General features: G+C 51.8%; 11 protein-coding genes across 11 annotated transcripts; 6 read left to right on the plus strand and 5 right to left on the minus strand.

Annotated features, from left to right (window-relative positions):
* Window positions 1-2,886: 2,886 nt before the first annotated feature.
* Window positions 2,887-5,591, plus strand: EDD37DRAFT_657238 (uncharacterized protein; the record flags this gene model as incomplete). Its single annotated transcript, XM_062818881.1, has 5 exons — window positions 2,887-3,049; window positions 3,177-3,419; window positions 3,480-4,354; window positions 4,402-5,399; window positions 5,450-5,591. 5 exons carry the CDS (start codon window positions 2,887-2,889, stop codon window positions 5,589-5,591), a joined length of 2,421 nt encoding a protein of 806 aa, XP_062670582.1.
* A 782-nt stretch (window positions 5,592-6,373) lies between these two features.
* EDD37DRAFT_355928 (ubiquitin-conjugating enzyme E2 J1) lies at window positions 6,374-7,781 on the plus strand. Its single transcript, XM_062811824.1, has one exon. It carries the CDS (start codon window positions 6,553-6,555, stop codon window positions 7,672-7,674), a length of 1,122 nt encoding a protein of 373 aa, XP_062670583.1. The 5' UTR covers window positions 6,374-6,552; the 3' UTR covers window positions 7,675-7,781.
* A 906-nt stretch (window positions 7,782-8,687) lies between these two features.
* Window positions 8,688-10,249, minus strand: EDD37DRAFT_657239 (DHHC palmitoyltransferase-domain-containing protein; the record flags this gene model as incomplete). The annotated part of the gene is made up of 2 exons (XM_062818882.1): window positions 8,688-8,755; window positions 8,821-10,249. 2 exons carry the CDS (start codon window positions 10,247-10,249, stop codon window positions 8,688-8,690), a joined length of 1,497 nt encoding a protein of 498 aa, XP_062670584.1.
* A 332-nt stretch (window positions 10,250-10,581) lies between these two features.
* On the minus strand, window positions 10,582-11,949 carry EDD37DRAFT_355948 (uncharacterized protein). Its single transcript, XM_062811825.1, has 2 exons — window positions 11,096-11,949; window positions 10,582-11,040 (listed from the first exon to the last, which is right to left on the minus strand). The coding sequence occupies exons 1-2, from the start codon at window positions 11,687-11,689 to the stop codon at window positions 10,837-10,839; spliced, it is 798 nt and encodes a 265-aa protein (XP_062670585.1). The 5' UTR covers window positions 11,690-11,949; the 3' UTR covers window positions 10,582-10,836.
* A 725-nt stretch (window positions 11,950-12,674) lies between these two features.
* On the minus strand, window positions 12,675-14,831 carry EDD37DRAFT_589705 (MFS transporter; the record flags this gene model as incomplete). The annotated part of the gene is made up of 6 exons (XM_062814494.1): window positions 12,675-13,027; window positions 13,084-13,313; window positions 13,374-13,677; window positions 13,772-14,120; window positions 14,210-14,386; window positions 14,437-14,831. 6 exons carry the CDS (start codon window positions 14,829-14,831, stop codon window positions 12,884-12,886), a joined length of 1,599 nt encoding a protein of 532 aa, XP_062670586.1. The 3' UTR covers window positions 12,675-12,883.
* A 727-nt stretch (window positions 14,832-15,558) lies between these two features.
* EDD37DRAFT_627774 (uncharacterized protein) lies at window positions 15,559-18,164 on the minus strand. The gene is made up of 2 exons (XM_062816392.1): window positions 17,115-18,164; window positions 15,559-17,068 (listed from the first exon to the last, which is right to left on the minus strand). The coding sequence occupies exons 1-2, from the start codon at window positions 17,884-17,886 to the stop codon at window positions 15,912-15,914; spliced, it is 1,929 nt and encodes a 642-aa protein (XP_062670587.1). The 5' UTR covers window positions 17,887-18,164; the 3' UTR covers window positions 15,559-15,911.
* Window positions 18,165-18,271: 107 nt separating this feature from the next.
* Window positions 18,272-19,542, minus strand: EDD37DRAFT_627775 (replication factor A2). The gene is made up of 3 exons (XM_062816393.1): window positions 19,470-19,542; window positions 19,314-19,420; window positions 18,272-19,263 (listed from the first exon to the last, which is right to left on the minus strand). Exons 1-3 carry the CDS (start codon window positions 19,471-19,473, stop codon window positions 18,538-18,540), a joined length of 837 nt encoding a protein of 278 aa, XP_062670588.1. The 5' UTR covers window positions 19,474-19,542; the 3' UTR covers window positions 18,272-18,537.
* A 77-nt stretch (window positions 19,543-19,619) lies between these two features.
* EDD37DRAFT_355987 (ATP-dependent RNA helicase dbp10) lies at window positions 19,620-22,715 on the plus strand. The gene has a single exon (XM_062811826.1). The coding sequence runs from the start codon at window positions 19,769-19,771 to the stop codon at window positions 22,475-22,477; it is 2,709 nt and encodes a 902-aa protein (XP_062670589.1). The 5' UTR covers window positions 19,620-19,768; the 3' UTR covers window positions 22,478-22,715.
* A 237-nt stretch (window positions 22,716-22,952) lies between these two features.
* On the plus strand, window positions 22,953-23,405 carry EDD37DRAFT_649047 (uncharacterized protein; the record flags this gene model as incomplete). The annotated part of the gene is made up of 1 exon (XM_062818097.1): window positions 22,953-23,405. One exon carries the CDS (start codon window positions 22,953-22,955, stop codon window positions 23,403-23,405), a length of 453 nt encoding a protein of 150 aa, XP_062670590.1.
* Window positions 23,406-23,576: 171 nt separating this feature from the next.
* On the plus strand, window positions 23,577-25,086 carry EDD37DRAFT_355989 (uncharacterized protein). The gene has a single exon (XM_062811827.1). It carries the CDS (start codon window positions 23,748-23,750, stop codon window positions 25,023-25,025), a length of 1,278 nt encoding a protein of 425 aa, XP_062670591.1. The 5' UTR covers window positions 23,577-23,747; the 3' UTR covers window positions 25,026-25,086.
* Window positions 25,087-25,367: 281 nt separating this feature from the next.
* EDD37DRAFT_356004 (uncharacterized protein) lies at window positions 25,368-27,276 on the plus strand. The gene is made up of 2 exons (XM_062811828.1): window positions 25,368-25,611; window positions 25,664-27,276. Exons 1-2 carry the CDS (start codon window positions 25,562-25,564, stop codon window positions 27,081-27,083), a joined length of 1,470 nt encoding a protein of 489 aa, XP_062670592.1. The 5' UTR covers window positions 25,368-25,561; the 3' UTR covers window positions 27,084-27,276.
* Window positions 27,277-27,331: the final 55 nt, after the last annotated feature.

Consider the following 27,331-nt stretch of genomic DNA (forward strand, 5'->3'; position numbering starts at 1 on the left):
GAAAAGGTATCCGAGTGTGTATTCACAGTCTCTTGAGTTTTGAAAAATCTCCACTGGCTGTACACGATCTGAAAAGCTGGCGAGCTTCAAGACTCCGACTTATGAAAGAAAATAGGCGTCACGAGTTTGAAGCAAACCTTGTGTGTCGTCGCCCTGCCGCCAGCAATGGGCTGGCCTTGACAGGATTTGATCTCAAATTGCCGAACCATACAATGGTATAGATAATTCATTTTCGCATGCGATGAGCGACGCCTCGAACCGGCGTTGCTTGACCAAGCACTCTCTTTCCGCCCGGTGGCCCACTGGCGCAGTGGCAATATCCAAGGTGCTCAAAAGTGAGTGTATCTCCAATGGAAGGTTGTCAGTGTCTTGGTGGAATTGTCGCCGCGCACAGGACTGTCCTAGCGTCTCACACTGCGATAGATAGCAACAATCAGCTGATAAGCAACCGAAGCAATTCGAACTTCTCGAATAATGGCGCACTTTCCAGCGCCAGGGGTAGAAAGAGCGAACCGATGAATAAATGCGACATCGTCGGAAATTGTTAAGATTTCAGATGGGAAATGGTGTATGAAAAGCTCCACAATGGTGGGTGTCAGAGTGGGTGTCAGTCGTAGCTTGACGGGTAGTGGGATTCCGGCGGATGGGCACTGCTTGGCGGCCGGTTGTGGCTCCTGGTGACCCTGGCCAAAGCCTAACGTCAGCCATGGTTCCAACTGCCAACAACCATGCTCAGAGGTCACCGACGGTGCGGCACCACGACCACAAGTATTGTGTAGGATCGATGAGCCTTTGGGTGCGGCGGCGCCGGCGGTCACACTGATTCATCAAGCTTTCCTTTGCGCGGATGCGTCCTCCGCGTCGTGTTTGTCCGGCGAGAAGCCGCTGACAGTTCTGAAGAAAGACACATTGAATCATAAAGTAATGTCGGGAAACGTGATTGCTGCTGACTCGATATACTTGCAACATTGTTCTCGTTGACATGCCACATCGCGCGGGGCTCGATGACATGTAATCTCTCGGGCGAGTACCATGGTAATTCTTCGCGACAGTAACTACCTCGTACACGAGCATCAAATACCCATTCGCGATTGTTCAGTCGCTTGCGCCAATCTCGAAGAACTGCTTCCTTTGTCGACCGAACCAGACGGACAGGTTGCAAAATCGCCTCTCATAATGTGTCGTTATTTGCTTCTTGAATCTGTGGGAGTGCGACCTCGTCATAAGTTCAGGAGAACCATTTTCCTTTTTGTTCGGATGTCCGATTCAGGGTCATTGGAAAATGCCTGCATACGCTAGTCGACAGGGCCGCCGGAACAATTATGGGCCTCTTTCCACGAGGATGGGTCTCGGATGCGTTATTTCGACCATCTCGCGGAACCAGGGCTGACGCTTCCTAGCTGGAGTTTCTTAGCAAAGCCGGAAGTGCAAGAGGGTCAGAAGTGGGAATTTCAGAGTCACCTTCCGCTTTTTCAGCAGCGAACAGGAGACGTCAGACCACAGAATTTATGTTTCCTTCAAGATCTCGATACTGCGGGCAACGTCCATCCGAGGCGTTAGCGAGCTCCACGTCTCGAACCAAGGCGGCCAGCCGCTACCCAAAAGAAAGGAGCTGCACGGGCCATGCAGGAACAAGTCCCCAGGATTGCTGACGATCGTTCTCTTCCAACTTTTAGGTGCCACAATTGCTTTTTGTCTCTCTTGAGCATCACGAGCGAATCCATGATTCGATGGCGTGCCACAAACTGTACTGCCGCATCAAGAACAAGTTATCCGTTCGGCCTGAAAAATGCAATCAAATCAGGGCGTGGCTGGTTGCAGCATTTTGAGTGGGAAGCAGTGTTTCTGTCGAGGGACGTGACGCAGCAGGCTCCAACGGCTGGAGCGTGGGTACGGACCGATGCATTCTAAGAGTGACTGATGCGTGGGAGGTGGCTGGGAAAGTGAGTTGCGATGATGATATCCAAACGCCCAAGAGTCCCACCTGACAATCGCCAAATGTGCTGGCCCTTCAAGGTAGGCCTCTAATGACGAATCCGGTTGTGCCTTTACGCTCTTTTCCCATCCCAGTTTCAAGTCCGTAGAACTCAAAGGTGCGCTGTGATTCAGTGCAAGGCCAATGGAGGAGCAGACGCGAGATGCAGCCACTGTATACGTTGGCACCTTGCTAGATCGCCAAGTAGCCTTTCCGAAGCCTCTTTTCACGATGACAGGTGCAAAGCCAGGTCTAATAATTGACACAAAGTCCGGATGTGGCAGAAGCTGGCCGGAAGGAGGGGCTTCTCGAAGGTGAAGGGTTGGCCGTCGTAGGGTAGGAAGGACGGGGCCGCTAGGCTCATGGACATCGCGGGTCGGTCTGGTCGGTTTGGTGACGGTAATTTTTCAGGGGCTTGTTGATGGAGGGAGGGCGACAAAAAGCATCGAGGGCCAGAGAAAGATGAGGGATGGAGGGATGCCTGGGAGAGATTTCTGAGAGCGCCTCTTCTCGGTTGTGGCCATCTCTTTGCCCCTCCTTTGTTTCTTTCCATTTTCCAATACTCCTCAATCACTCATTTTGTATCACTATAATCATCGTTGTCGTCGTCTTCATCACTAATACCCATCGTTGCGAACATTGTGGTTGTCACTATACGGATCCAGTCAGGCACCTGCAGCACTTGCGCCTACGCCCGGCCCACGTGATCCACCTTTGCGCTTTTTCGCCCAGTCAATTCCGAAGCCTGAATCCCTTTACGAGTCCAGCAAAAGCTCAATTCAATTCACCCTCGAACCTCTTCCTGCGTCTACACGGAATGAAAAGAGCGCAATCTACGTCCTCGAACCATCTCACTTCTGAGCGAAAGGCTTGCGCCTGGTCGGAGGGCTTTTATCCTTGCATTGCCAACCATGGCTCAGGCTGACGCCGCCACCGCCTCTGAGCCGGCCAACGCTAGCGCAACGGCGACGACCCCCAAGAAGACTGCTTCGGCACCCGAGAAGAAATACAAATGCCAGTATTGCAATCGAGCCTTCAGTCGAAGCGAACACCGAAGTCGACACGAGCGATCGCGTAAGTAGACAATATTTTTTGTTGTTGCGACGTGGGGCTTCAAGGAGAGACCCGAACCCCGCCATCAATTACCCATCATCTCAATGACCTTGCGATCAATCATTGCTAACTTCCTATCCCTTCATAGACACTAAGGAGCGTCCTTTCAAATGTCAGAAATGTCGTAGCACCTTCGTCCGTCGAGATCTGCTCCTACGCCACGACCGAACCGTACATGCAAAGGATGGCGGTGTGCCCCTTCAATCCGAAGGTAGAAAGAGGACTGGGACAGGCGCAGGGACGAAGTCGACGCCTTCAACGGCCGCTCCGTCCAAGCCCTCGATCAGTATAGATCCTGGAACGTTGGAGCAGATTGAGGCTAGCAGCGACGGTATGCTCGACCTTGAAACTGCCGCCATGTTGATGACAGACTTCCAACACAAGGCGGCAGCAGCAGCAGTGAACGGTCATCTTCAGAACGGCGAAGGCTCGATACCCGGCTACTCTCCCGATCGCAGCTCTCTCCTCGAATCGTCCGACTACCTCGCCGGTCCGAACGGTTTGCCGCATATGCCCTGGGACACCTTCATGCCACAAGGTCCCTCAGAACCCAAGGCCCACTCCATGTCGAGCATCTCCTCCCACGATAACCTGTCGCAGCCTCCATTCGTCCACATGGGATCGATCCAGCCGCATCAGTCGCAATTACCACCTATCATGGAACGCCAGAATTCGCTCGGTAGCTCTCTTCCTCCGACCTTCCCGTCGTTGGCAGATACGTTCCCGGTCTCTGGCACTCCCACGCCAAATGCACTCTCTCCCTTCCCGTCGATGACAGGTCCAGTGTCTCCTGTGAACTATCGCAAGTCACCTGGTCCAGCCCAACCCCTTTCTTTGCCCAAAGCACCCCAGTTGAACAATGATGACGAGAGATCTATCATTGCTAACCAGCTAGGCGGAGATGTCATCTTACCTTCCCTACCCTCAATCAACCTCTACCTCACCACCTATTTCAACCTCTTCCATCATCATCTCCCATTTCTACATCCTGTCACGTTCCGTCCTGAAAGCAGCGAGCCCGCTCTTCTCCTCGCCATACTGTCTATCGGCTCTTTGTACAACTTCGAGCAAGAACAAGCGTACTTGCTGCACCATGGCTCCAAGAAGCTTGTCAATCAATTCCTGCAAAACAAAGAGAATTTCGATTCGCGAAAATGCCCCCTCTGGACCATGCAGAGCACACTCCTCAACATGGTGTTTGAGAGCTGGAGTGGAGGCTCTCAAGGCTTGGAATGGGCATGCTCTATCAAGAGCTTGCTTGCTAATGTGGGTGCACCAGGAACTCCTCTTGATCCTATCGCTAACGTTACTAGATGGTTGCTGGCAACAAATACGAGCTCAAGTTACGGATTGATGGACGGTCAGGAGCCCCACCAACACACGAAGAGTGGGTTGTAGAGGAGGGTTGCCGACGGACTTACTATGCCGTCTACATCTTCTTCGGTATGCTTACTCTGACGTACAACCACACCCCGGCGATCAGTTTCAACGAGTTCGACTCACTACCACTGCCGTCATCTGAATCATTATGGAATATCGAGCCTACGGATGAGGATGCTTGGCAAGATATCTTTGCCGCATCACCTACGATCACCGTGCGGGAAGCGTACGACAGCCTTTTCCAAGGAGATGCAGCACGATATAGCGCCTTTGCAACTCGCGTCATGGTCAATGCGCTCTTCCTTGAGGTTTGGAATCTTAGAAGGAGCTTCGAATCTCTGCAGGACGTGGTTCTAGAATGGAAGATCCGTATAGCCTTGGAAACCTGGGAGCGATCTCTCGATCTGTGCGAGCCTGAGACCATCGTCGTACCGCTCAGCACGCCTCACAAAAGTCATCCATTGATCTTCAATTCCATGGCGGTCTACCGCAACACTCGAGCCTTCCTTGAAGTCGATCTCAAGAACGTTCAAGAAGCACTACGATATCATAACTCGTTTGAGATTGCAGCCGCCATGTCATTGTCTCGAGACAGCGTCAAGAGAACAAAGGAGATGATCAAAGTCATCGAGCAATGCTACGATTGTATGGAGATTGTTGCGATGCAGGGAATTAATTGGGTCACAAAAACATCTTCAACGAATTGGAGTATCGAGCATCCTCTGTGTGGTCTGGAGCTCATCAGCATCCTCAGCTTATGGCTATACCGCATTGAACATGACGACCAGGAAGCTACCGATGAAGAGCTTGCTATGTACATGAAAGTTCGTGGCCTTTTTGATGACGACGCTGTGGAGGCCAACGGATCAAGACTGAGCTCGACTGTTGCTAGGGTTTGGGGCACAATGCTGGACGGCGTGGTCGTTTGGGGGTAAGTCATGCTCCGTTGATTCCTTACATTTCGCAACTAACATGTCACAGTATCTCAAAGACCATGGGCGAATCATTCAAACTCCATGCTCAAGCTCTGATCGGCTATGTCGATGAACTTCACATTGATCCTGTCACGGGTATGCCCCAAGTTACCGATCAGGGCTTGATGGGCATGGGGACAGCATATTAAAATCTCTTTGCGATCTCGACTCCTCTTTCACATATTCCATGGCGATCTGGCGCATACTTTGTTTCTTCGAACACTTCGGCGCATCAGTGGCGCATCTTCGACAATTTATTTTCCTCGACTCTCAACATCTATCTTCGAAGAACTCTCTTCAGCACGACAAGTCCTCCCACTCGATGCTTATTCCTTACAGGGAAGACTGATCGATGTTGTGAGTGTTCCACGACCATCGAGTCCAGGAACATCACCTGGATTGTCTCCCAACATAACGACCACAAACTACTACCTAATTCTCATTGATACCTTGTGCGCTTAGAGATCCAAGACATTTGGCTTTAACCCATTACGACTTTTTTTTCCTCAAGCAGCAGACGGAATTGACCGTCAAGTGTGGCCAGCAGGGATACTGGCTAATGACCTTTCGAATCGAGTTTATCCAAAGTTGAGACGGCCGCTGTTTGGGTTGACTACTCTCCTCTGTATACTAGTGAATGGCGGATGCTATTGGGAAAGGAATGAAGTACTCGCATGGCAGGGCAGGGCATAGCATCTCAAGGTGCACAGCAACAGCAATAGCCATAATAATGCCGAATTATATCACATTCTCAAAATAATCTGCATCTGCATCTGCACCTCTAAATGTGGTTGACTTTGTCATAAGTGAGTTCACTTTGACAGATATAAGTATTTCGATGGCGGTTGGAGCTTAGCGCAGGGTCCACCGGGTAGTGGTATCAGATGGCGTAACCACGGTAGGAAAATGAGGCTGGCGGCCTTGCATCTCTCTCATCCTTCCCTATCCTACCAGGTACTTTATCTGGCGACGTTGGCAAGCAGTGAACACCCCATAGCCTAGTACAGACAGGCATCACTCTGATTGTAACCTCATCCTCACAAGCCGTCAAGCAGACACCTCCAGCTGCCTCGTCTCTCCAATGACCTCATCCTGACATACTGAACCGACATGGCACCGTCGCCAACGATACGCCGTCTCCTTAAAGAAACTGCCGAACTCTCCTCGCCCTCATCAAATCCCAACCCAGCCTTCTTCGCTGCGCCGGTCTCTGACGCAGACCTACACGAATGGCACTTTACACTACTGGGCCCTCCTGAACCCTCGCCTTATGCCGGAGGTCTGTACCACGGCCGCATTACCCTCCCACCAACGTACCCGTTGAAACCTCCTAACTTCCGCTTCTTGACACCGTCCGGGCGCTTCGAAGTCAATCGCGCAATCTGCTTGAGCATATCGGGCTTTCACGAGGAAACATGGATGCCCGCGTGGGGAGTACGGACGGCCCTCACAGCGCTGCGGTCGTTCATGGCCGAGAAGGGCTCGGCAGGACAGGTTGGCGGGCTAGAAGCTCCTGCCGATGTGAGAAAGAGTATGGCCAAGGAGAGTCGGTCTTGGAGATGTGCGGAGTGCGGCAAGTCGAATGAGATGATCATGCGCGAGTGGTGGGACGTCTGTCATGAAGCAGGACTGAATGTTCAGGAGGAAGATCTTGGGTTGGAGACGTTACCTGAGGGCATGACCTTGGAGGCGAGAGATGCTGATGGGAAGAAAGCAGACGACAAGGAGGGAGCGTCGGAGACACAGTCACAGTCACAGCAGGACGATCCAGCACCGGCGCCGTCAATACCGAAGCAAGAGGCACCGTTGGCACCAAGCAATACCTCCTCGACTCATCAACAAATACCACCCTCCTCGATCCTGAGTCCACCACGGCATGCGCCCGTCTCTCTCGTTCCCACGCCCTCCGCTGAGGCAGCTCAGGCCTCAGCTGAGTCTGTCCTCACACCAGCTGACCTGTCCCTTCCACCTGGCACAACAAATCCCGCCCCAAGATCCTCAAGGATGTCCAGCATACACGCCCCTCCAATTGCTGCAGCGAATGCGGCTATCACAAATTCTGCGTCGCCTTTGACTCTCCAGCGCGTTCGCGATCGCGAGCCCACCATCACCATTGACCGTGCCATTGCCGGAGTCTTTCTGGCTCTTTGTCTAATGGTGCTCAAGAAGATCTTCTATGCTGGTCCGGGTCAAGGAGGAGGAGTCGACGACTTCTATCTACAGCGAGAGTGATTGTCGACGGCACAAACTGTGTACACAATATCCGTATGTTACGACACACTGCCCTCTGGCCCTGGCCCGAACGCAGGCGGCTGATAGTACATTCGTCCCACAGGTCACACTGTTCAATTCCTAATAGCTGTGGCGAACTGCTCTGTCTGTCAACATGCCTTACGCCTATATTCCCAGCACTGCTCCCATGCAGGCCTAGCCGCAGGGCAGTGTCATGGATGGTTTTGCCAACGTCTGGGAGTACGGAGTCGTGTCTGGCACATCATATCAAAGCGCCGGCAGCGCACCACCAGTGATACGGGGGTTTCCGACACCTCGTACCCGAGAACATGCTATTACGCCCATAGACAACAATATCTCAGATAGACTGAGCCGCAAGATCGGCTTTCTTTTCACAGCTACTGGGGCAGAGCCGAGGCCATGAGGGTGCGTATTCAGACAAGTTGCACTGCTCGCCATGCTAGATCATACATCTCGGTGAGACTCAAGATTCTATTGTCAGGAAGACGGGGACCATCCTCAGGACAAGAATTTGGAAGATAATCACCACCCAGACTATCGTCAGGAAGACAATTTCGATCGACCCGCGACTTTTCTCCTAGCAGGAAAATGGTCCTGAGCGATTATGTTTCCCGGTCAACACGGAACGCACGTTGCATAGACATAGGCTGTTGCTCTTGCTCCTGCCCGCTTGTCGACGTGGCAGTTTATACAAGACATGATAGACGACGGCAAGCATAACCAGCCCCCATCGACACGAGTTTTGTCATTGCTACATCCCTAGCCTAACCCAGTCATGAATAACGCTCCATCCAATCCCGGTTGTGCCGAGTCCCATATGTTGTGTATACAAACGCTCATTTATTTGGCTCCGCACGATTTTTCAAGGCAAATAGGCATTTTCAGCAAGCAATTATCTTGCTCGACCCAACTTCGTCCTTGCAGCACGATTCCTCCTTTCCCACCCTCGCTCCGGGTCATCATCACTAGTATATCCAACGTCCGAATCACTATCATCGGTACTGGTGTTCCCGTTGCTGACATTCGACATCTCGACCGAATAGTGCTGTCTGCGCTGCTGCTGCGCGGTATGGTCGTACTCGTAATTGTACTCGTGGTCACGATCCCTTTCGTAAAGGCCATCACCACCACCTCGCATTCTGACGTCGTGCACATCATAACCCTGCGATGCCATGGCTTGGAGACGATTTTCTTTCTGGCGCGCGGCCTCTTCTACCGCTAGCCTCCATTTCTCACTGACCTCCCAGCGCCAGCCGTCGCCCGTGGTGTTGCACACGGGCAGCCACCACACCAACGGATTCGGTCCGAACAAGTGGCTCAGGTTCCTGCGCCAGCCGAGGTCGAAGGCATCGGGCATCTTTTCGGACTCCTGGTCGTCAAGATATTCCGCGTATCGCTCGCGTTCGCGGTCGGCTTCGACGTTGGAGTATGTGCTGCGTAGGGCACGAAGGGCTGGAGAGTCGTTGTTGGGGCCATTGTATGAGTGATCGGGAGCGTAGTGATTGGGGAGTTGAGGGTCGTGCTTGTTGAGCCTGGAATCGTAAACGCTAGGTACAGGCGAGGTATGTTCCTCGCCTTCTTCGTAGCGCGATGCCCCAGGTACCATATTGGCGTGGATCTCAAGAATTTGATCGCCCGCTCGTTGTAAGCGTTCTGCTACCCCTTCGGACCCACGTCGGTGTTGATTGAGGTGCTGCTCCTGACGGTTTCGCTCGACGCGGGTTCTTACGCCGCTCAGATATCTAGTCCTCTCGAGTTTTTCGATCGTCGTTTGCCCTTTGACGCAGAGGTAGATGTGCCAGGCAGTGAAGCCCGTGATCACAAGACCGATTATGCCGGAGATGACGGCAAGCAGAATGGTGCTGACGGGTGCAAGCTCTTCGAGATATCCAGCGTCCTCGAACAACTCCTTCCACATCCACCACGCTGAGTTTGCAAAACATGTCCAAGAAAACAGTGAGATGTAGATCAGGAACAGCACGAAGGCCTTGTAATTGTGCAAGCCCAGGCATGTGGACAGCCAGGGACAGTGGTGGTCCATCTTCAACACGCATCGCTTACATGTTGAGCAGTGATGCGCCCGGTCGGGTTTCGAGACATGACATTTCTTGCAGTACCGTGGCGCTCCCGTGGAGGATACTGTGATGTTCTGGACTTCTCTCGAGTCGGCTGCCGACGGCTCGGCGGTCGGCAGGACAGAGTATTGGCCACCCTGCCTCGTCCTCGAATGGGCAGTCTGCTGTCGAGGGTCCAGCGGTGACCCTGGGTTCGTGAAAACCGCAACCGTGTATGAGAGATTCGCCAGACAATACAGTATTACACTCAAAAGTGAGACCCCTTGTATTAGCCACCACACGCTTTTCGACCGATGTCCCCCGAACCCAATTGTCCAACTCGTCCAGACCGCCCACGTCGACAGGCCATACACGAAGGCAAGGGGGAAATAGGTGGCAACGGTACAACACCCGCGCTCGAGTCTCTGCGCGCAGGACCGCAGTCGGCGGCGTGAGGTGGGTGGAGGAGGCGAGGAAGAGGGAGTTGAGTAGCTGGCCATTTCAGGAGTGCGCAATGGTAACTTCAATCAGGCGGCCGAATCCATTGACATTGAGCGCATGTCATCTCGAAGAAACCATGGTTGCTGCTCTGTTCTCGTGCGTCGGGAATAAAGGGTGAAGCCGGAGTTGACTGCAGTGGACAAAGAGCTATGAGAGGTCTGTGATGTAACTTATGCTCCTGCAGATGGAATAATGAGTTCAAAAGCCTCGTAAGAATACCTCGTTGTTGATGCCTTTGAGTTTGGAATGGCAGTGAGATTGATGGGATTTGAAACGCGCAGCCTCCCCAGACCAGTAGGTGACGTTTGACAGCGCCTAAAATAACGGACCTAAGTTAATTTAGGTAAGTTAGTTAAACGTGCGGCTTCTGACAGCCCCATAACTTAGAATCTCCATTATGGGCCGAGTTCATTCTTCCACACCAACAGCAAAGATATAGAACGATTGCAGGTCTGAATATTCAGCAATATCGTATGTCATGTCGCATCTCGCTGCATGATGCTGGTGTCATCGTCTACGTTCGATACTAGCATTCCTTCGTCAACCGTCACTTCATGGCAACTACAGCCTGACGATCCCTCGACCTTCAACCGGACTTCATCAGTGCACTGCTGGCATTCTCCTTGTACACAGAAGCTGGTTCTCTCACCATAACATCCATGCGAAGATCATGCCCATCAGCGCGCTTCAGGTAGATCTGCTTCCTGAGCTCAAAGCGAAGTTTGCCGTAGATGATCAGGTTGATATCATGAGAACTTTCCAAGTAGCATGGCTGCGCATGAACATCGGCCTGCAAATGAAGGTCAACAACTCCGAACACGCCATTTGGGTGTGTAGCGACTTACCAGCTTTGTGACATGCTGAATTGCCTTCTTAGCAAAGCCTTTGCAGCGCGACTCGGGCTTGGTCCCGACATAGTTAAGGTACCAGGAGTTATTGTCCCTCTCGCCCAGGATTTCCAGCTTGGTCTCATGTAGCAATGGCAAGAACTCGTCAAAGAACCGAGTCCTGCCTTCTTTGGACAATTTGTAGCTGAGCCTCCACATTCCACTCCGAAGTATAGTGATCCAGTCGTCGATGTTCTTCCCTGGTGGCAGCCACAATGCCACGCAGTCGTAGTTTTGACCGACAGTCAGCACAAGACCTTGAAGACAGTGAGCATAGGTGACATATTCGAGGCATGACTTGTGCAGCTGGAATCGTTCCTCGTCAGAGAGGTGCTCGTGGTCCGGAGTATCAATGGCATAGCGTACGATCTTGTCAAAGCGGAAGGCTTCTGCAAGACATGCAGCAGCCTCTTTGTATTCATGCGGAGCGACGATACGGACACCATCATTGGTCGTTGTGGTCGGGGCACCCTTCTCGGCAGGTGAACTTCGTGTCTCGTGTAGCATGGTGGCATCCAGCATGGAAGTGGCAGCACTGAGAGGAAGAGACATGTTGGTAGATCCCTGCTCAATCTCGGTTCTGGTGTTCTTTACAGCTTTAGTAAAGGAAGATTCGACGTGGATACTCCTGCCATCAATGACCGATCAACCTCTATCGAGGGGTCTGGTGAGATCTCCAGTGTGGACTGAAGAGAGTTGGGCTCTCGAGACAGTAACGACTCGAGCAGGGAACCGCAAGCAGGTATGGGATGCTCGTAGATCAACCGACATCGACGTGTTGGTTATGTTGCTTCTGGGATGTGACAATAAGGATCACTAGGCAGGGTCAGAAGGAGAGGTTGTCTCTGTTGCAGATGACCAGAGTAGATGATTGCTAACTGCACGGGGTGGAAGGCACGATTGAAGGTGCGATGTCAGTGGCAGTGACTTTGAACCAAGTGCGCAACGTCTGAGCCTGGGTTTGATGAAGCAGTGAAGCGGAAGTGACAGTTGATTGACGCTTTGCGATTGCCTTTGAGATTAACTTGACGATGAGGAAGCAACGTTCACCTCTGGAAGTAGCCGGAAGTCAATCAAGCTGGCTGGCCCGAGAATGCGGACAATCCCACTGTGGGATAGGGTATGGTCAAACTAGAGTAGGACGACAGTTGCAAGAGTCCATCTAATATTAGTATCATGTGGGCAATCGGAACGAAGAGTTCCATGAGCATTCCCCACGCTATTTGCGACCGGATGTAGCAGGCTTTACATGAGGAGGCCCAGAGAATTGCAAGCTGGCTTCCATCCCACCTAGGTGCTTGACGAAATGCAGCCATCCATTTGGGAAGCAGAGAGAAGCCGAGGCAAGGGTAGTCAGGCATCAGCCCGCATCGACATTCTGTACGAGGTTTAGAACGCAGGCGACGCGCGGAACAGTTGCAGTAGGAAGCGAAACAATTGGTGCTTGATTGGTCTGTACAAAAGGTTCATGCTTGCTTGACCTCGGTGACATTGAATCGGCCTTCCGCTTACTCATCGCCCTCACGTGAATCACAGCCTCGTCAGGGGTATTGAACAGTCCTGTCATTACCACCACTTCGCATCTTGTTGTCATCTACTATATACTCCTAGATCTCAGTGAATCAACACTCGCTCTGCGATTTCTTCCTGGTCGCGTAAATGCTGCAATCTGTTCCGTACTTGGCCTTCCTTCTGTCATCCAGATGCACTGTTCCTCCAGGTCGTGGTCCTGTTTGTTCCCGATGCTCACTTCACTTCATGGTTTGGTTGCTCATTCTCGACGTGAACGGTCTCAATGTCACCTTTTGCATGTTGAGCTGCAAGGCCAACGTCCTCAATACCACTGAAATCTGTTTCACCGAACAACTCGTCCATTCTCTCAAGGGAGACCTACAAATGTGTCAGTATGCTTTTCCGCGCTCACCAGGACATGAATGTGCACTTACCCCTTTGGTTTCTGGGATAAGGAAGAATGCTCCCACTCCAACGGTGAAACAGAAGCATCCATAGATGAAGTACGTGCCGTACCCATTAGCTCCCACTGTATCAAGCATGACTGGTGTGGCTCTGGCGACGACCAAATTGAATATCCACTGGGTGCACGCCGCATAGGAGACAGTCAGGCCTCTTAGCCGCTGTGTCGAGATCTCGGAGGCATAGATCCAGCAACATGGTCCTGAAGCAAGTCAGTATGTGCATATTGTGATTGGAAAGCAACGTAAAAGTGTGTACTTACCCCACCCGAACTGGAAGCCAGCGGCAAAGAGATACACGAACACAAGCGCAGCGTAGCCAGCACCAGAGATAGGAGCACCTTTCTTGGGTGGGTCGAAACGGACATAGAAACCGAGGTAGAACATGCAGAACCACATGAAGATTCCGGTCCACACGAATGACCACCGTCGACCGAGAGTATCGGCGAGGAAGGTGATGAAGATGGCGCATGAACACATCTTGACGATACCGTAGACTCCCGTGGCAAACAGACTTTGCGCGTTTCCGGTCACACCCAAGTCAGTGAAGATTGTTGGGGCGTAGTACTACCAAGTTGTCAGTCGGATGTTCCAAGATAGGCAGAAAATCAAAGTGGTCGTGATCTTTCAGGCATGACCACTCGAGAGGCAATGGACTTACGTTAATGGCATTTGTGCCAGTCATCTGCTGCGCAGTCATGAGGGCAATAACCATAATAGCACGGCGTCGGTTGCCGGGGATAGTCCATGCCTCCTTGGTCAATGCCAGATAGCTGTTCCCACCAGCACGCCCTCGTTCGGCGTCCAATTGAGTCTTCATTTCCAACAGCTCTGCTTGAATATAGGGATGCGAAGTCGGTAACTGGCGAACTGTGGAGAGGTTACTGGAAGCCTTATCCCAGTTGTCTTGGGAAGCAAGCCAGCGAGGACTTTCTGGACAGAACATAATGGAAAGGAACAGCAACAGAGGTGGAAGAGACTGCATCGACAAAGGCACTATCCAGGTTGCGCTATGAATTGTCAGTGAGGTCTCAGACATCAGCGCAGAGGGGCAATGCAAAGCTCGTCTGCGCCTATCACAGAGAAGAGGAGAACTCACTGTCCCTTCAGGTGGAGCAAGGAACCGTAGTTGATGAAGAATGCCACCATCGCTCCCATCGTCTCAAAGAGTTGGTAGAAACCGACCAAGAGGCCTCTAATGCCGCGAGGGGCATTCTCAGCCACGTATGTTGGGGCAAGCATGGTTGCACCGCCCAGACCGAGGCCTTCCACAAATCTTTTCTTCTGTTAATCATGGTTCAAGAGGCTTTGAGAGCGTTGTCTGACCTTCCAATGTAGAAACAAACCAAGCTGCCGAAAGAGAATGCTTGTAGAAGACCACCAATGAATGCGAATACAGCGACAATCAGAATGGCGCGTTTGCGACCAATCCAGTCTCCAATAGGCATTGCAGCCAAACTTCCGACAATAGCTCCGGCTTGCATGACGCTCACGAGATTGGACGACAGGTTAGAGGCTGCGACCTTGCTCAGACCATCAAGGCCATATTCCTTTTTGAAATCAGGAAGTGTCAACACGCCACCAATGATACCGATATCCATGCCGAAGAGTGTTCCTCCAAAGCATGCTGCGGCGGCCAATGCAAAGACTCTCCAGTTGTACACCTCAGGAGGGTCCAGTTTGATGGCATCATTGTGCACGACTCTCCTGATGATTCCCATATTGCCAGATATCTGGAATTAGCTCTTCAACAGGGTTGTGAAGGTGTTTCTGGGTTTAAGACTCAGAGGACGTGTGCGGAGGGGAGTGAGAAGATTAATATATCCGGCATGATCTTACCGGACTGCCATCACTCGGCCACATGTCCTTCAAGGATCACATCCAAGCGAGGAGTTCCCTGGGGATGCTCTTGCATGTCAGCCGATCTCCAGCCTGACATGGGGATGGGGGTTGGAGACTCGACTCTCCAAGAGCATGGCCCCAGCCAGTGGCCACAGATCATAGTTGGCCACAGAGCGAATGGGATAGTGACCGGACTTTTACCCATTATCGAATAGCAGCCACTAGGTCCGGCCAACTATAGCCGTGCGCCAGGCTCAAACCAGTCAGGATGTGCAGTAGCATCACAGTTCGTGAACGATCGAGTCGAGGTTGCAACGCTCCTCCACGACTCAGATGGGTTCTAAAGGTGTCATGCTGCGGGGATGTGGCATCTCGTCTCAAACAATTTCAGCCTTTTCAGCCTGAAATCCAGCTTGGGCTAGGGGGAATTCGGATGAGGAGATTCAAAAGCCGAACCACATTTGCTGTGGGGAAACTGGGGCAGAGTTGATTCGTTGCTCCGCTCCATGGTCCGGGGTATGGAGCTGCACGACGGCATTCCATCCATACTTCATGGATAAATTACTGTTGGTCAAGGGAGGCTGGAGGCAGCAATTGGCCCGTCTTTCGGTGGATCGCCCACCGAGATGCCTTCTGACGACCTTCCAGATACAGCGTCACTTATCTGTCTTCATTTCTGGTTGGGCAGACACTCTGCAGAGCCTTGTGATCAAGTTTCGAGTGATAGATTGGTGGTGGGAAAGTTATGTGTTCTGCTGAAGGGAGCCACAAGGGTATGGTAATGCTATCGAAGCAAGTCGCGCCAGACTTTTACTAAGTCAAGAGACCATCCACATCCATTAGCAAAGACGTGTCGTAGGTGGCTCAAGCTTTACTCAATTTACAGCAGGGCTGTTGTGGTCGCCGAGTCCGAACTGGACAGTACGCCGAGCTGCTACTGCACATGTTGGTATGCCGCCTTAGCCAGCCATTTTTTGCTTAAGCCAGTCAGGTATCTTCGGGCGGTTTTGGAATCCGTCTTTCCACCTTTGTCGGTAATCCGGAACGGTGTTTGGCATAGCGAATACAGCGGTGGCTAGCCAAGTGTCTATGCCGGGCTGCAGGTCCATGGCTAGACTTGGCAATACTGACCTGCATTCCGTCAAGTTACTGTTCGAATCTTCATCGAGGACTCGTCCGGTACGCCGCTGTGGTTGATGCAACTCGACTATCCCCACAGCACCACCCCTGGAGACAGCTAGAGTCTCTCCCGCGCCCTCGACTCGCCCCTCGGTATCTTGTCCGGTCATTTGGGGAAGCTCTCGTTCGTCCTTCTGGGATACTCCATCTAGCCCGAACGCACCTTCGCTCGTCTTTAGGGTTCGGTTGCCTGTGGTAATGTGATGCACACGCAGGTGCCAATTCGGCGCGTCCTCGGTTGGGGCAAGTAGGATTGTCTCAACCGACACATCATCCCATGGCGTCCACGTGGAGATGAGCACCGGGGAATTGTCCTCAGTTTCCAACCTTGCGTTTAGTGTTTTCCTTCGGACTCTCCAGGTTTCCCCCGCATCGTCCGACAACGCAAGGGTGTTGTCTCCGCCGATTGCTTCGACAAAGTAACCTCCTGTCGGGACCGAGTATGCAAAGGCTGAGCTGTAAGCGAACTTGCCATATTTGGACTCAGAGGCTCGCATTGGATAGTGACACATTTGTCCAGATGAAAGCAGGAAAGTGTGTCCTCCGCGTCTGACCATGATGTGCTTGGGGTGCTTCAAAGGCAGGATTGCAGGTATCGAGTTCACGGGTAGTGGTTCTTCTGTCGATTTCCAAAATGGATGCATCTCTGGCACTGCCAGACAAGCAAAACTTAGCATGAACCAGTAGGTCGAGCCATGCGAGTTATAGTTCTCCGACATGAATTGGTTCGGGTAAGTGTAGCCAATGTTGAATGTTCCTGCTCCAGTCAGGATGTCTGGCTGCCGTGACCAGTATCTCAGATTTCGTAGCAAGAGTCCTTTCACTACACCCCAGGTCAAAGGCGGCTCGAGTTCGAGATCCGCAAATGCAACAGCCGCCCAGAAGCCCGCCATGGCGAAACGATATGTCAATGACCGTCCGAATGTTATTGCTCGTCCTGATCACGGTCAGTGGATGTTCTACAAACGCTTCCCAACACTTACCTTGCTCATCAAAATAGTGCATGAAGTCCTTCGCATAAAGCTTTGCTCGATTTTTGTACTCTTCTGCGCGCTTAGGGTCTTTATCTCCGTTGATTTTTGCGTACAAGAGTTGAAGATATTGAATGGCATAGGAACCAGAATAGTAGTCCATCTGAAGCGTGTGTTCCGGGCCATCATTCGACCACCCATCGCCGCGATAGAAGGTGTCCAAGTGATCGAGATCTGCTTCGAGACGTTTTGCGTCGTAATCCGCTCCATTTCTGAGGAGTGCAAGATTGGCAAAGACACGAAACCAAAGCCAATTCGTGTTTGGCATTTCCTTCTTGTTGATATCAAGCCACTTTTGTAGGTTCAATCGCTCCTTTTCGGTCAATGGGTCCCAAAGCTGCTTGGGTGCTGCGCATAATGCAAATGCCATTGGACACATCTCGACCATTCGTTGATCCATGTCCTTCGAATAACCCCAGAACTCTGAATGACTCGGGTCTGTTCCATTCCTCAGACCCTCTAGCCAGAGTTCGGACTCGGGGAAACTGTCACCTCCAGCAAGCAGTGCTCCAAGACCCCACATGGGCCTGGTGAAGCCCTCTAGTTGTGCCCCTGCCTCATCGTAACGAGTGGCTGTGGCACCTAAACGTAGCCTTGTTCGTCCCGGTGAGAAGAAAGGTAGAAGAGGTCTCAATAAAGAGGTACATGCTTCCACAACTTCAGACCGAGTCGACAGAGGGCTGTTTAAAGAGGTGAAATGGACCTCCGGTCTGCTTTGGGACATGTTGATTAGTGCTCAGAAAGACAAGTAGAATCTGATTACGATGATTCAGCTCATAGACGGTTGAGATTTGGTGAATGCCTTTTGGTGTGGCAAATGGTTCGAGACATTCTAGCCGTCTACGCCTCTCAATAAGGACATCAAGCATTCTGCACCTACCTCCATGCCTCGTTTCGCGTGACGGCATAACATGGCGGACAATCCTCCGTCTTACTGCCGATACACTAGGATTCCGAGGATGTGTTGCAGCTGAATTTAGGCTCAATGGGCGATACTTGGAGTGAGTGGATTGAGTTGACAGCATCGTGTGGGGGGGGTGGGGGGGCCCTGAGGGGTCTCTGCCAAAAGTCATGCAACCTGACCTGGCAACATGCAGGATACAGTACTTGGCTGTGGGAAGATTCGGATCGCTCTCCGTCACCTTACGGACAATAGAGACCATACTCTGGTTTTGATAGCCTTGTCAGACTTAACATCCCTTGATAGCAAGACTTCGCTTATGTCTACTCCTTTGGCCTTCAAACATTACATGTTTCCGTTGGTGTATCGTATCATCGTAGTGTACAATCCTCCTTCATTGTGAGAAGCGTGCCCGCATCGGAACACCTCCAGTAGGGAATGGGGAGAGACCGTGTGCGTTCCCGGCTACACTCTCTATGCATCCAGAACTGCCCAGGTATTGTCATCAACTGTGGTGAAAATCACTCCAACTCCTAACAACTCCTCAGAAGCTTTGTAGACATCTTGGACTTGAAGCCCCATCTGAGACGCTATCATTTGAACATGAAGACCTTCGTTGCTCTGCGGAGTATTCTTCAGGGTCGCATATACTCGCCGTGCAAGAGGCGATACATTAGGAAGTGCACCGCCCGCAGCATCGCTAAAGTCTTGTTGTCCTCCGTTCGTGCCATTTGCACCTGCGTGTTTCTGGCCATTGGATTGTGCGTTTGATGGCGGCCCTCTAGTAAAGAACAGATGCACTGCCGTAGCCTCGAGCATGTGATAATGGATTTCGTTGTAGTCGGTGATGGGTCGAATGATGTGAGCTCCGACGTGTCGCTTATTGTTGAACGATTTCAATCTTCCCCAGACACGGCAGTATCCATTCTCAACCAATTTGGGCTTACTTGGGTCGACCTCCATCTTGTCCGCATTCTGATCCGAGTCAATCCATTGTTTCGTATCGATGATACCGGTGCCGTCGTCCACTCTGTACGTCACATTCGTCGCCTGCGTGCTGATAGACTGGATCTGTCCGACAAAGGTAACTTGCCCAAATGGCTCGCCGTCGGCTCGGAAATCTGCGTCAGGATGAGGTTGTTGCGAGTCTAGGATTTGCTTTATCGTCATGGGTCGAACTGTATCTTTTCCATAGCCACCCTGTCAATCTGAGTCAGCGATCGAACATCTGTGCCTTGGGTGTAGCCTACTCTTCCAGCAGCTGGACTGCTTTGTGGTTCTCCTGCGACGAAACCGCCACCATCAGTAGCGCCCTGTGCGCCATAGCCAGTGCTATACTGATTGTTGTAACCGTAGTCTGAACACTATTAGCCAGGTTATCAATGCGTCCGAATAGGCATACGTACCCATCCTTGCGATTTGTCGATTCGATTTGAGGCAGGCTACTTGTCAGTTGTCAATCATGAATTGGAAGTGGTTGCGTCGAGCCTGAGGGGAACGCGTCCAGACGCGTTTTTCTGCCGCAATTAAAGTCATTACCTAAGCGAGGCGGTGTCAAAAAATATTTTGGAGAATCTCATTCTGCGTACGCAGGCAAATTTCCGGCAGGCGCAACACTTCTGCAGGCACAGAACAACAGCCAGGATGCTTTCGGCCAGGCGACACACTTCGGGAGTCTATTACGTTTGAGGCATCTCGTCGCACAATGAGAAACCGGTCGGGCTCTCCAGCCCGCTCCGAGAATGAGTTCGATATAGGCTCCGCCTTGGTTGGCAGCGATGTCGAATCCGACGGCCAACACTCGAATCAAGGGGATGGAGGGTTTCAAGGCCATTTGGATGTTATGGCGGGGGAGTCTGGATCTGATGATGAGGCTGTCATCGCCGCACAGCAAGCGGCAGCGAATCGCAAGGCCTCGAATCTCAAGGGACGAACCGTGAAGAAGGGCGGTGGATTTCAGGTCATGGGTCTTAATGCAAATCTACTGAAGGCGATCACAAGAAAAGGGTTCTCCGTACCTACCCCTATCCAACGCAAGACGATTCCTCTTCTTCTCAACGACAAGGACGTGGTGGGCATGGCACGAACTGGTTCGGGCAAGACGGCTGCTTTTGTCATACCATTGATCGAAAAACTGAAAGCGCATAGCACCAAGGTGGGTGCCAGAGCCCTGATCCTGTCGCCGTCGAGGGAACTGGCTTTGCAGACACTTTCGGTCGTCAAGGAGTTGGGACGTGGCTCAGATCTAAGGTCAATCCTGCTTGTTGGTGGTGACAGTCTTGAAGAACAATTTTCCGCAATGTCCAATAACCCCGACATAATCATTGCGACGCCAGGACGGTTCCTACATTTGAAGGTCGAGATGGGTTTGGATCTCATGAGCATGAGATACGTCGTGTTCGACGAGGCTGATCGTTTGTTCGAGATGGGTTTTGCTGCACAATTGACAGAGATTCTTCACGCCCTACCAGCCTCCCGTCAGACGCTGTTGTTCTCAGCCACACTACCCAAGTCTTTGGTCGAGTTTGCACGCGCCGGGTTGCAAGATCCCGTCCTTGTCCGTCTCGATGCAGATAGCAAAATATCACCCGACCTCCAGAGTGCATTCTTCACTCTCAAATCTTCGGAAAAGGAAGGAGCTTTGCTGCACATCCTTCAGGATGTTATCAAAGTCCCTACAAGATCTCAACTTATCACTACATCCACTTTCACAGAGGGTTCAAAGCCAGGTAAGAAGAGAAAGAGACAGGATGGAGAAGAAGACACTCGACCCAGCTCCAATCCCTATTCCACCATCGTATTCGCCGCAACCAAACATCACGTCGAGTACCTGGCACAGCTCCTTCGGCTGGCTGGATACGCCGTGTCATATGTCTATGGTACCCTTGATCAAACAGCCAGAAAGGATGAGGTTAATTCTTTCCGGAGTGGGAAGACAAACGTCCTCGTGGTGACTGACGTAGCTGCCCGAGGAATCGATATTCCCGTCCTGGCTAACGTGATCAACTATGACTTCCCGTCGCAACCCAAAATCTATATTCATCGAGTCGGCCGGACAGCAAGAGCTGGACAGAAAGGCTGGAGTTACAGTTTGGTTCGCGATGCCGATGCGCCATACTTACTCGATCTGCAACTTTTCCTTGGCCGCAAATTGTGCGTTGGCCGAGCGAGCAGCGAAGCTGTCAACTTTGCGCAAGATGTGGTCGTGGGAAGTCTACACCGGGAAGAATTACAAACATCCTGCGAATGGGTGACAACGTCATTAGATAGCGATGTTGATCTTTCGGCTCTCCGGTCGGTCGCCACGAAAGGCGAAAAGCTATATCAACGGACCCGAAATTCCGCATCGTCTGAAAGTGCGAAGAGGGCGAAAGCCCTGATTCCCTCGGAGGGCTGGTCTGAGTTACATCCCTTGTTCAATGAACAAGAAGACGATCTCGAAGTACAGAGAGAAAAGATGCTCGCACGTGTCGGCGGCTTCCGACCACAAGAATCTATTTTCGAGATTGGTGCCCGTCGCGGTGGCAGGAAGAACCAGGAAGAGGCAATTGACGCCATCCGAAAGATTCGCTCTGGTCTGGATATTCGGAGACAAAAGTCCCTCGAAGCTGCACAGACCAAATCGAGAGTCGACGATGAAGACATCAACGACAACGAGTCCGAACCAGATGTCGACTTTGATGATATGTCACAAGCATCCTCTACGGAGCTCGAAGTTACCTTCTCTGAACCACATTCCAAGAAACAAAAAGCATCCAACTCAGTGGAGGACGGCATGGCCAATTCTTTCCGTGATCCTGAGAATTTCATGTCCTACCAGCCGACTTCGACCGACCTCACCGATGATCGCGCGTACGGTGTTCACTCTGGAAGCAACACGAACTTCGCAGAAGCTGCGCGCTCCGCAACTATGGATCTTGCTCAGGACGAGGCGGGAAAGACCTTTGGCGAGGCTCGCAGCATCATGCGCTGGGACAAGCGGCACAAAAAGTACGTGCGACGAGAAAATGATGACGACGGCTCCAAAGGCAAGCGCTTAGTCAAGGGCGAATCTGGCGCGAAAATTGCGGCCAGTTTCAGAAGTGGTCGGTACGACCGGTGGAAGAAGGACAACCGTATCAAGCGCGCACCGAGAATTGGGGAGTTCGAGAAACAAAGTGTCGGTCCTGCGGCCGACGGCGGAGCGCGATATAGACATAAGGCACAGAGAACACCAAAGGCCCCGGACAGGTACCGCGAGGATTATGAGAAGCAGGTGAAGAAGGTTGCAGGTGCTAAGGAACGGCAGGAAGCTGCGGGAATGGGCACGAAAGGTCGAAAGGAGTTGAGGTCGGTCGATCATATGGTCAAAGAGCGGCAGGCGAAGGAGAAGAAGAGGGAGAAAAATGCCAGGCCAAGTCGGAAGAGGCATTGATGGCCATCATAGCTTTCAATACCATGAGAGGTGTCAGCCTTGATGAGCACCAGCTGCCAGCATTGCCATTCTACTGGTCGACAAGCCTTCTTTCCAAAAACGCGATCTGCGATTCGTCCATGTGTTTTCGCAAAAGGGTCGAAATGCCCGCCACGAAGCAGGTTCACTCCGGGTCTCCGAGGTCCAGAGCGTCAGTGTTGCTATCGGAAATCAAGTAACGAGGAGGAAGTTTCGTCGATGCATGGCGTGGGGTTGGAGTTGGCAGTGTGGGCACTTTATAGGCCTCGCTTACGGAGGTTACTATCGACCACTGTCCACGCCATTCGGGAACTAGGCTGATGTCGCCATGTACAACTGCGAACTTGCACGACTTCGGCATATCTTTTGGACTTTCTCCGCCCCTCATACCAATTCAGACAGACACATGTGTGCGCGCTTGGCCAACATCTACGCCCGCTGGAATCGAGCTTTCTAGATGTCGCAGAGCAGTGCAGCCAACGATATTCGCTCGGAGCAGACAGATCAGGCCACGTCAGACTCAATCAATCTCCCTGACTACATCTATCAGCCCCTCCTTCCTGGGGAAGATACTCGAGTCGTACGACTTCTTCCATCGTCGGACGTGGAGAGCGACATAGTATGCAAGATTGAGCACATCGGCATTGGCGATGACACGAATTCACCGACAGTTCCGTACGAGGCGTTGTCCTATGTATGTGGTCCCGATCATCCTGCTCAACTGGTGCGGACGGTCGAAGGCACCAAGCTCTCGATTCGCCCACATCTACTTGATGCGCTGAGACTTCTCAGGTCCTCCACCGCGGAGATCATGATATGGGTGGACCAGATCAGCGTCGACCAGCAGAATTATAAAGAGCGCGAAATTCAAGTTCGCAACTTTGGCCGCATTTTCAAGCGCGTCCGTTAGCATTGTTATCCGCGAGTCAAACCCTTCTGTCCCAATGATCGCTTTCCCCTTTCTATTCTCTCTGGTGAAGCAAATGCTGGGAGGTCCTCTGGTGAAGCAACTGCTGGAGTCGCGCCGTACGATTCATACCGACCAGTATAGAAGAGAGCTTCTGGATGAGGTGCTAGATCTTCCACCGCCACTTGATTCGAGGTGGGACGCCGTGAACAAGTTTCTCGAGAATGAGGGTTCTTTCGGGCCTGGACACTTCAAGAGCTCATACTTGCGAAGAAAGGGACGTTTGTGTGCGGACCATACTCCCTTCCAGTTCAATTGTTCACGATCATCGCAGCCATCTGGACTATGTCCCGAGAGAGTCAGCATACGAGAAACTATCGAATCAGAGGTGGGACAAACGTATTTCGGAGAATTGCAGCTTTTCGGTCGATTGAATTTTCCCGCGCAATTGCGCGGACGTTCCCTGAAAAGGAAATCACCGTTCCAGGGGCTTCAGAACTCGGCAGTATGCTTCAGATACTCAAGGATCTGCGGTCTCTCAAATGTTTTGATTACAGAGACAAGATCTGGACCATTATCATTCTTGCGAACGACTATGACGTTCGCACCTTGCCGGTCGATTATCAAAGCCCCTGGGAGTCTGTCTACACAAAGGTATGCCGCTGGCTTTGCAATCGACATCGCAATCTAAGCTTTCTACAACTTGTCGAAACCAAAGCAAGGAAAATGCAGCGAGGCACCGATCAGAACAGACCGCAAGGACTCCCTTCGTGGGTCCCTTTGTTCCATGTGGAGCCGCATTTCCTGAATACATTCTATCTGCCTCGGCATATCGTTCGTCCGAAGAGGAGCAAGATCTACTATGCAGGTGGGAGCAGTCAAGTCATCTGTGAAGAAATAGCTACTTCTGAGACGGTGTTCAAGTGTAAAGGACTGAAGATCGGGGTCATTACAGTCTTGTCATACCCGGCAGGAAATCTGGAGAATGTAGGTACTGGAATTGGTGAACGTGTCCTTCATGGCGGAGAGTGGCAAGCATTAGCTCGTACTCATTGCACACCTCATGACATCTACCAGCCAACGAAGGAGAACGTCGATCTGGCCTTCGAAAGACTCCGAACAGGCGATCTGTTCCCTGAAAATGCCAGGCGTTCTCGGGAGTCGGTCCCGACCGACTTGCCTCAACCCTCGAACTTCGCGGTCGCCTACGCAGATCTAAGTTCAGGTAGCGACCAGATATTCATTGATGGTGATGTCAGTGACATTGGCAACCATATCATCCGCGCGACCACACGACGAAGAATGTTCATCACGGACACAGGATATATGGGGCTGACTCATCAATCGAATCTCGTGGGGGATGAGATCTGGGTACTAATGGGTGCCGACATGCCTGTGACGCTTCATCCAGTCTCAACAAACACACCGGGCCACTGCATTGGTTCGGAGTGCAGGACTTTCGAGTTCAGAGGTGAAAGCTACGTCCACGGCATCATGGATGGCGAGGCCTTAGTAGGTGCCAGATGGAAAGAAGATCCAGATTGCCCAGAAGGCACAAGTTGGCTCGACGATCTCGGACAAGAATCCTGGCCCTTCTCTACCGAGGAGATCGCTTTGATCTGAGCGCACTTCTGCGACGTTTTGGAGTTACATTGATATGTTATGTGATACCAACCAAAGGCTCGTCCAGGATTTCGTACTGAAGCAGGTTTTGGTGTTACAAGATAGATCATAGGTAGGTACAATTACCAGCAAGTTCTACTTGGCTGTAGCAATTGCCTATTCCGCTGCCTGCTCGGCACATTCCTGTCAAAGTGCAGATGCGCACGCTCAAGACCGCAACTACGCAACTGTGCTACGAACCCGTTTTGACTTGAAACAGCTCGTCTAGGCCCCAGCTTTCCAGTTTCAAGTTGCGGAACCTGGACGGGTGTGAGTTCATCGCATTGGCTCGCTCGGACTTGACCCCGCAAGGCTGTGCCCGTCAGGACGCTAGGGGCGGGGGCCTGGAACAGGATAATCATGTCTAAATCGACCGTCTGTTCTCCTCACTAACCTTGCCCAAACAACATGATCACTGTTTACACCATACCAATGCTGTCCTTAATGGACACTTCGGACTTTTGCCGTTAGGGGCCCTTCGCCTTTTTTCCGATGTGATGGCTAGAAAGGGGTCGACCAAGGTCAGAACAGGCTGTCTTACCTGCAAGTAAGCCACACTCTTTTGCGCGGGACGTGACAGTGACTAACGTGTAAGCAAGGATACGAAAGGTAAAGTGTGACGAGGCTGAACCCTGTTGCAAAAGGTGTACTAGTACGGGACGGAAATGTGATGGCTACCCCCAGACGCGACTCGATCTCTCATTGCATGAACCAATCCATCTGAACATGACGGACAGCTCTGGTGATGAGGTCAGGGCCTTGGCCTTCTTCCGCCAGATGGCTGGTCCGGCCCTCTCTGGTCACTCTGAATCCTACTTCTGGACGAATGTCGTAATGCAGCTCAGCCACCACAAGCCTGCGGTCAGACATGCGGTGCTCGCAGTCAGCTCGCTCTATGAACAGTTTCAAGAAGTGTCAAAATCAACGAACGTTGCTTCAACAAATCTCTTCGCCTTGCGTCACTACAATGCAGCGATCAAGGAGTTGCGCTTGGCTCGAGATGAGACAGTGGTGCTGGTCGTGTGCGCCCTCTTCATCTGCGTCGAGTCCTTACAAGGAAATCACCAATCAGCCATTGAACATTGCCGGAGCGGCATCCTGGTCTTCAACAAGGCTGACTCGTTGACGGTGTGGGCTCGAGATCACCTTTTGGCTGTTTTCTGTCGCATGGGTGTCTTTCCTTTCTTCTTTGGATGCGATGCGTCTTCATTTCCTTGCGTGGCCGGCCTGATACCCGGATCTTCAGCTCCTTTCTCCAGTATCATGGATGCACAATCTTCTCTCGACCTAATTCTTTCTGCATCGATCAGGTTCGTTCGGTGCAGTGACAAGTATAGGCTGGGAGAATTGCGGCAGAGCAGCATCCCTGAATCGATGAGGGAAAAGCAAGACAGCCTCGTGAAGTCTCTGGATAAGTGGCAATGCGCCTTCTCGAATTCCAGGAAAGAGTCAGGCAGCGACTTATTAACATGTTGTCTCCTTCAGATGAAAGCTCTCGTGGTTCAGATTTGGGTCAACGTGGCTCTAGAACAAAGCGAGATGGCCTATGATCAGTATGTCGACAGGTTCCAGTCAATCATAGACCTTGCATCTCAGGCGGCGCTGTCAAGATCTCAACAGTCAAGACCTCGTCCTTCATTCATATTCGACATGGGATTTACGCCTCTTCTGTACTTTGCTGCGATGAAATGCCGGGATCTATCAATCCGTCTTGTGGCCCTGTCATTCATGACGACACTGGGGGTCGCTCGCGAGACTCTCTGGGATCTGAGCACCATGTATCGTGTGGCCCGGCGCCTGATTGAGATTGAGCACGATATTGATCTGGACTCTCCACAGAACCCTCTTCCGAGACATATTGTCCTTGAAGAGAGACGTGTTAAGGAGGTTTTGCTTCGTGACTTGGAGTTTAGACGAGATGAACATGGCTGTAAACAGCTTTGGGCGCACATGCATTCCATTGTCTGGAGACCTATCGATGAATTGGTAACGCAAAGCGAATGGATTACCCTCTCCTGAGACGAATTCACCATGACTACGCGGCTTCCAAGTGACATTATAAGTCCTAATCTTGGACCCAACGATTGGGCCTGGGCCAGGCAGTGCTGTGTCAAGCCTTCGCGATGCCCGAGTCACTGATTGGCCGCCTCGGACTCTCAGGCAGGTCTGACCCACTTTCGTGGCTTGTCACTACGACAGGCGCGCTTTACACTTCCTACAAGTATATTGTATATTCCTATGGAAGGCACGTTCAACATCATCATTCT

This window comes from Exophiala viscosa (genome assembly GCF_022695815.1).
Source record: "Exophiala viscosa unplaced genomic scaffold EDD37scaffold_4, whole genome shotgun sequence".
Classification (NCBI taxonomy): domain Eukaryota; kingdom Fungi; phylum Ascomycota; class Eurotiomycetes; order Chaetothyriales; family Herpotrichiellaceae; genus Exophiala; species Exophiala viscosa.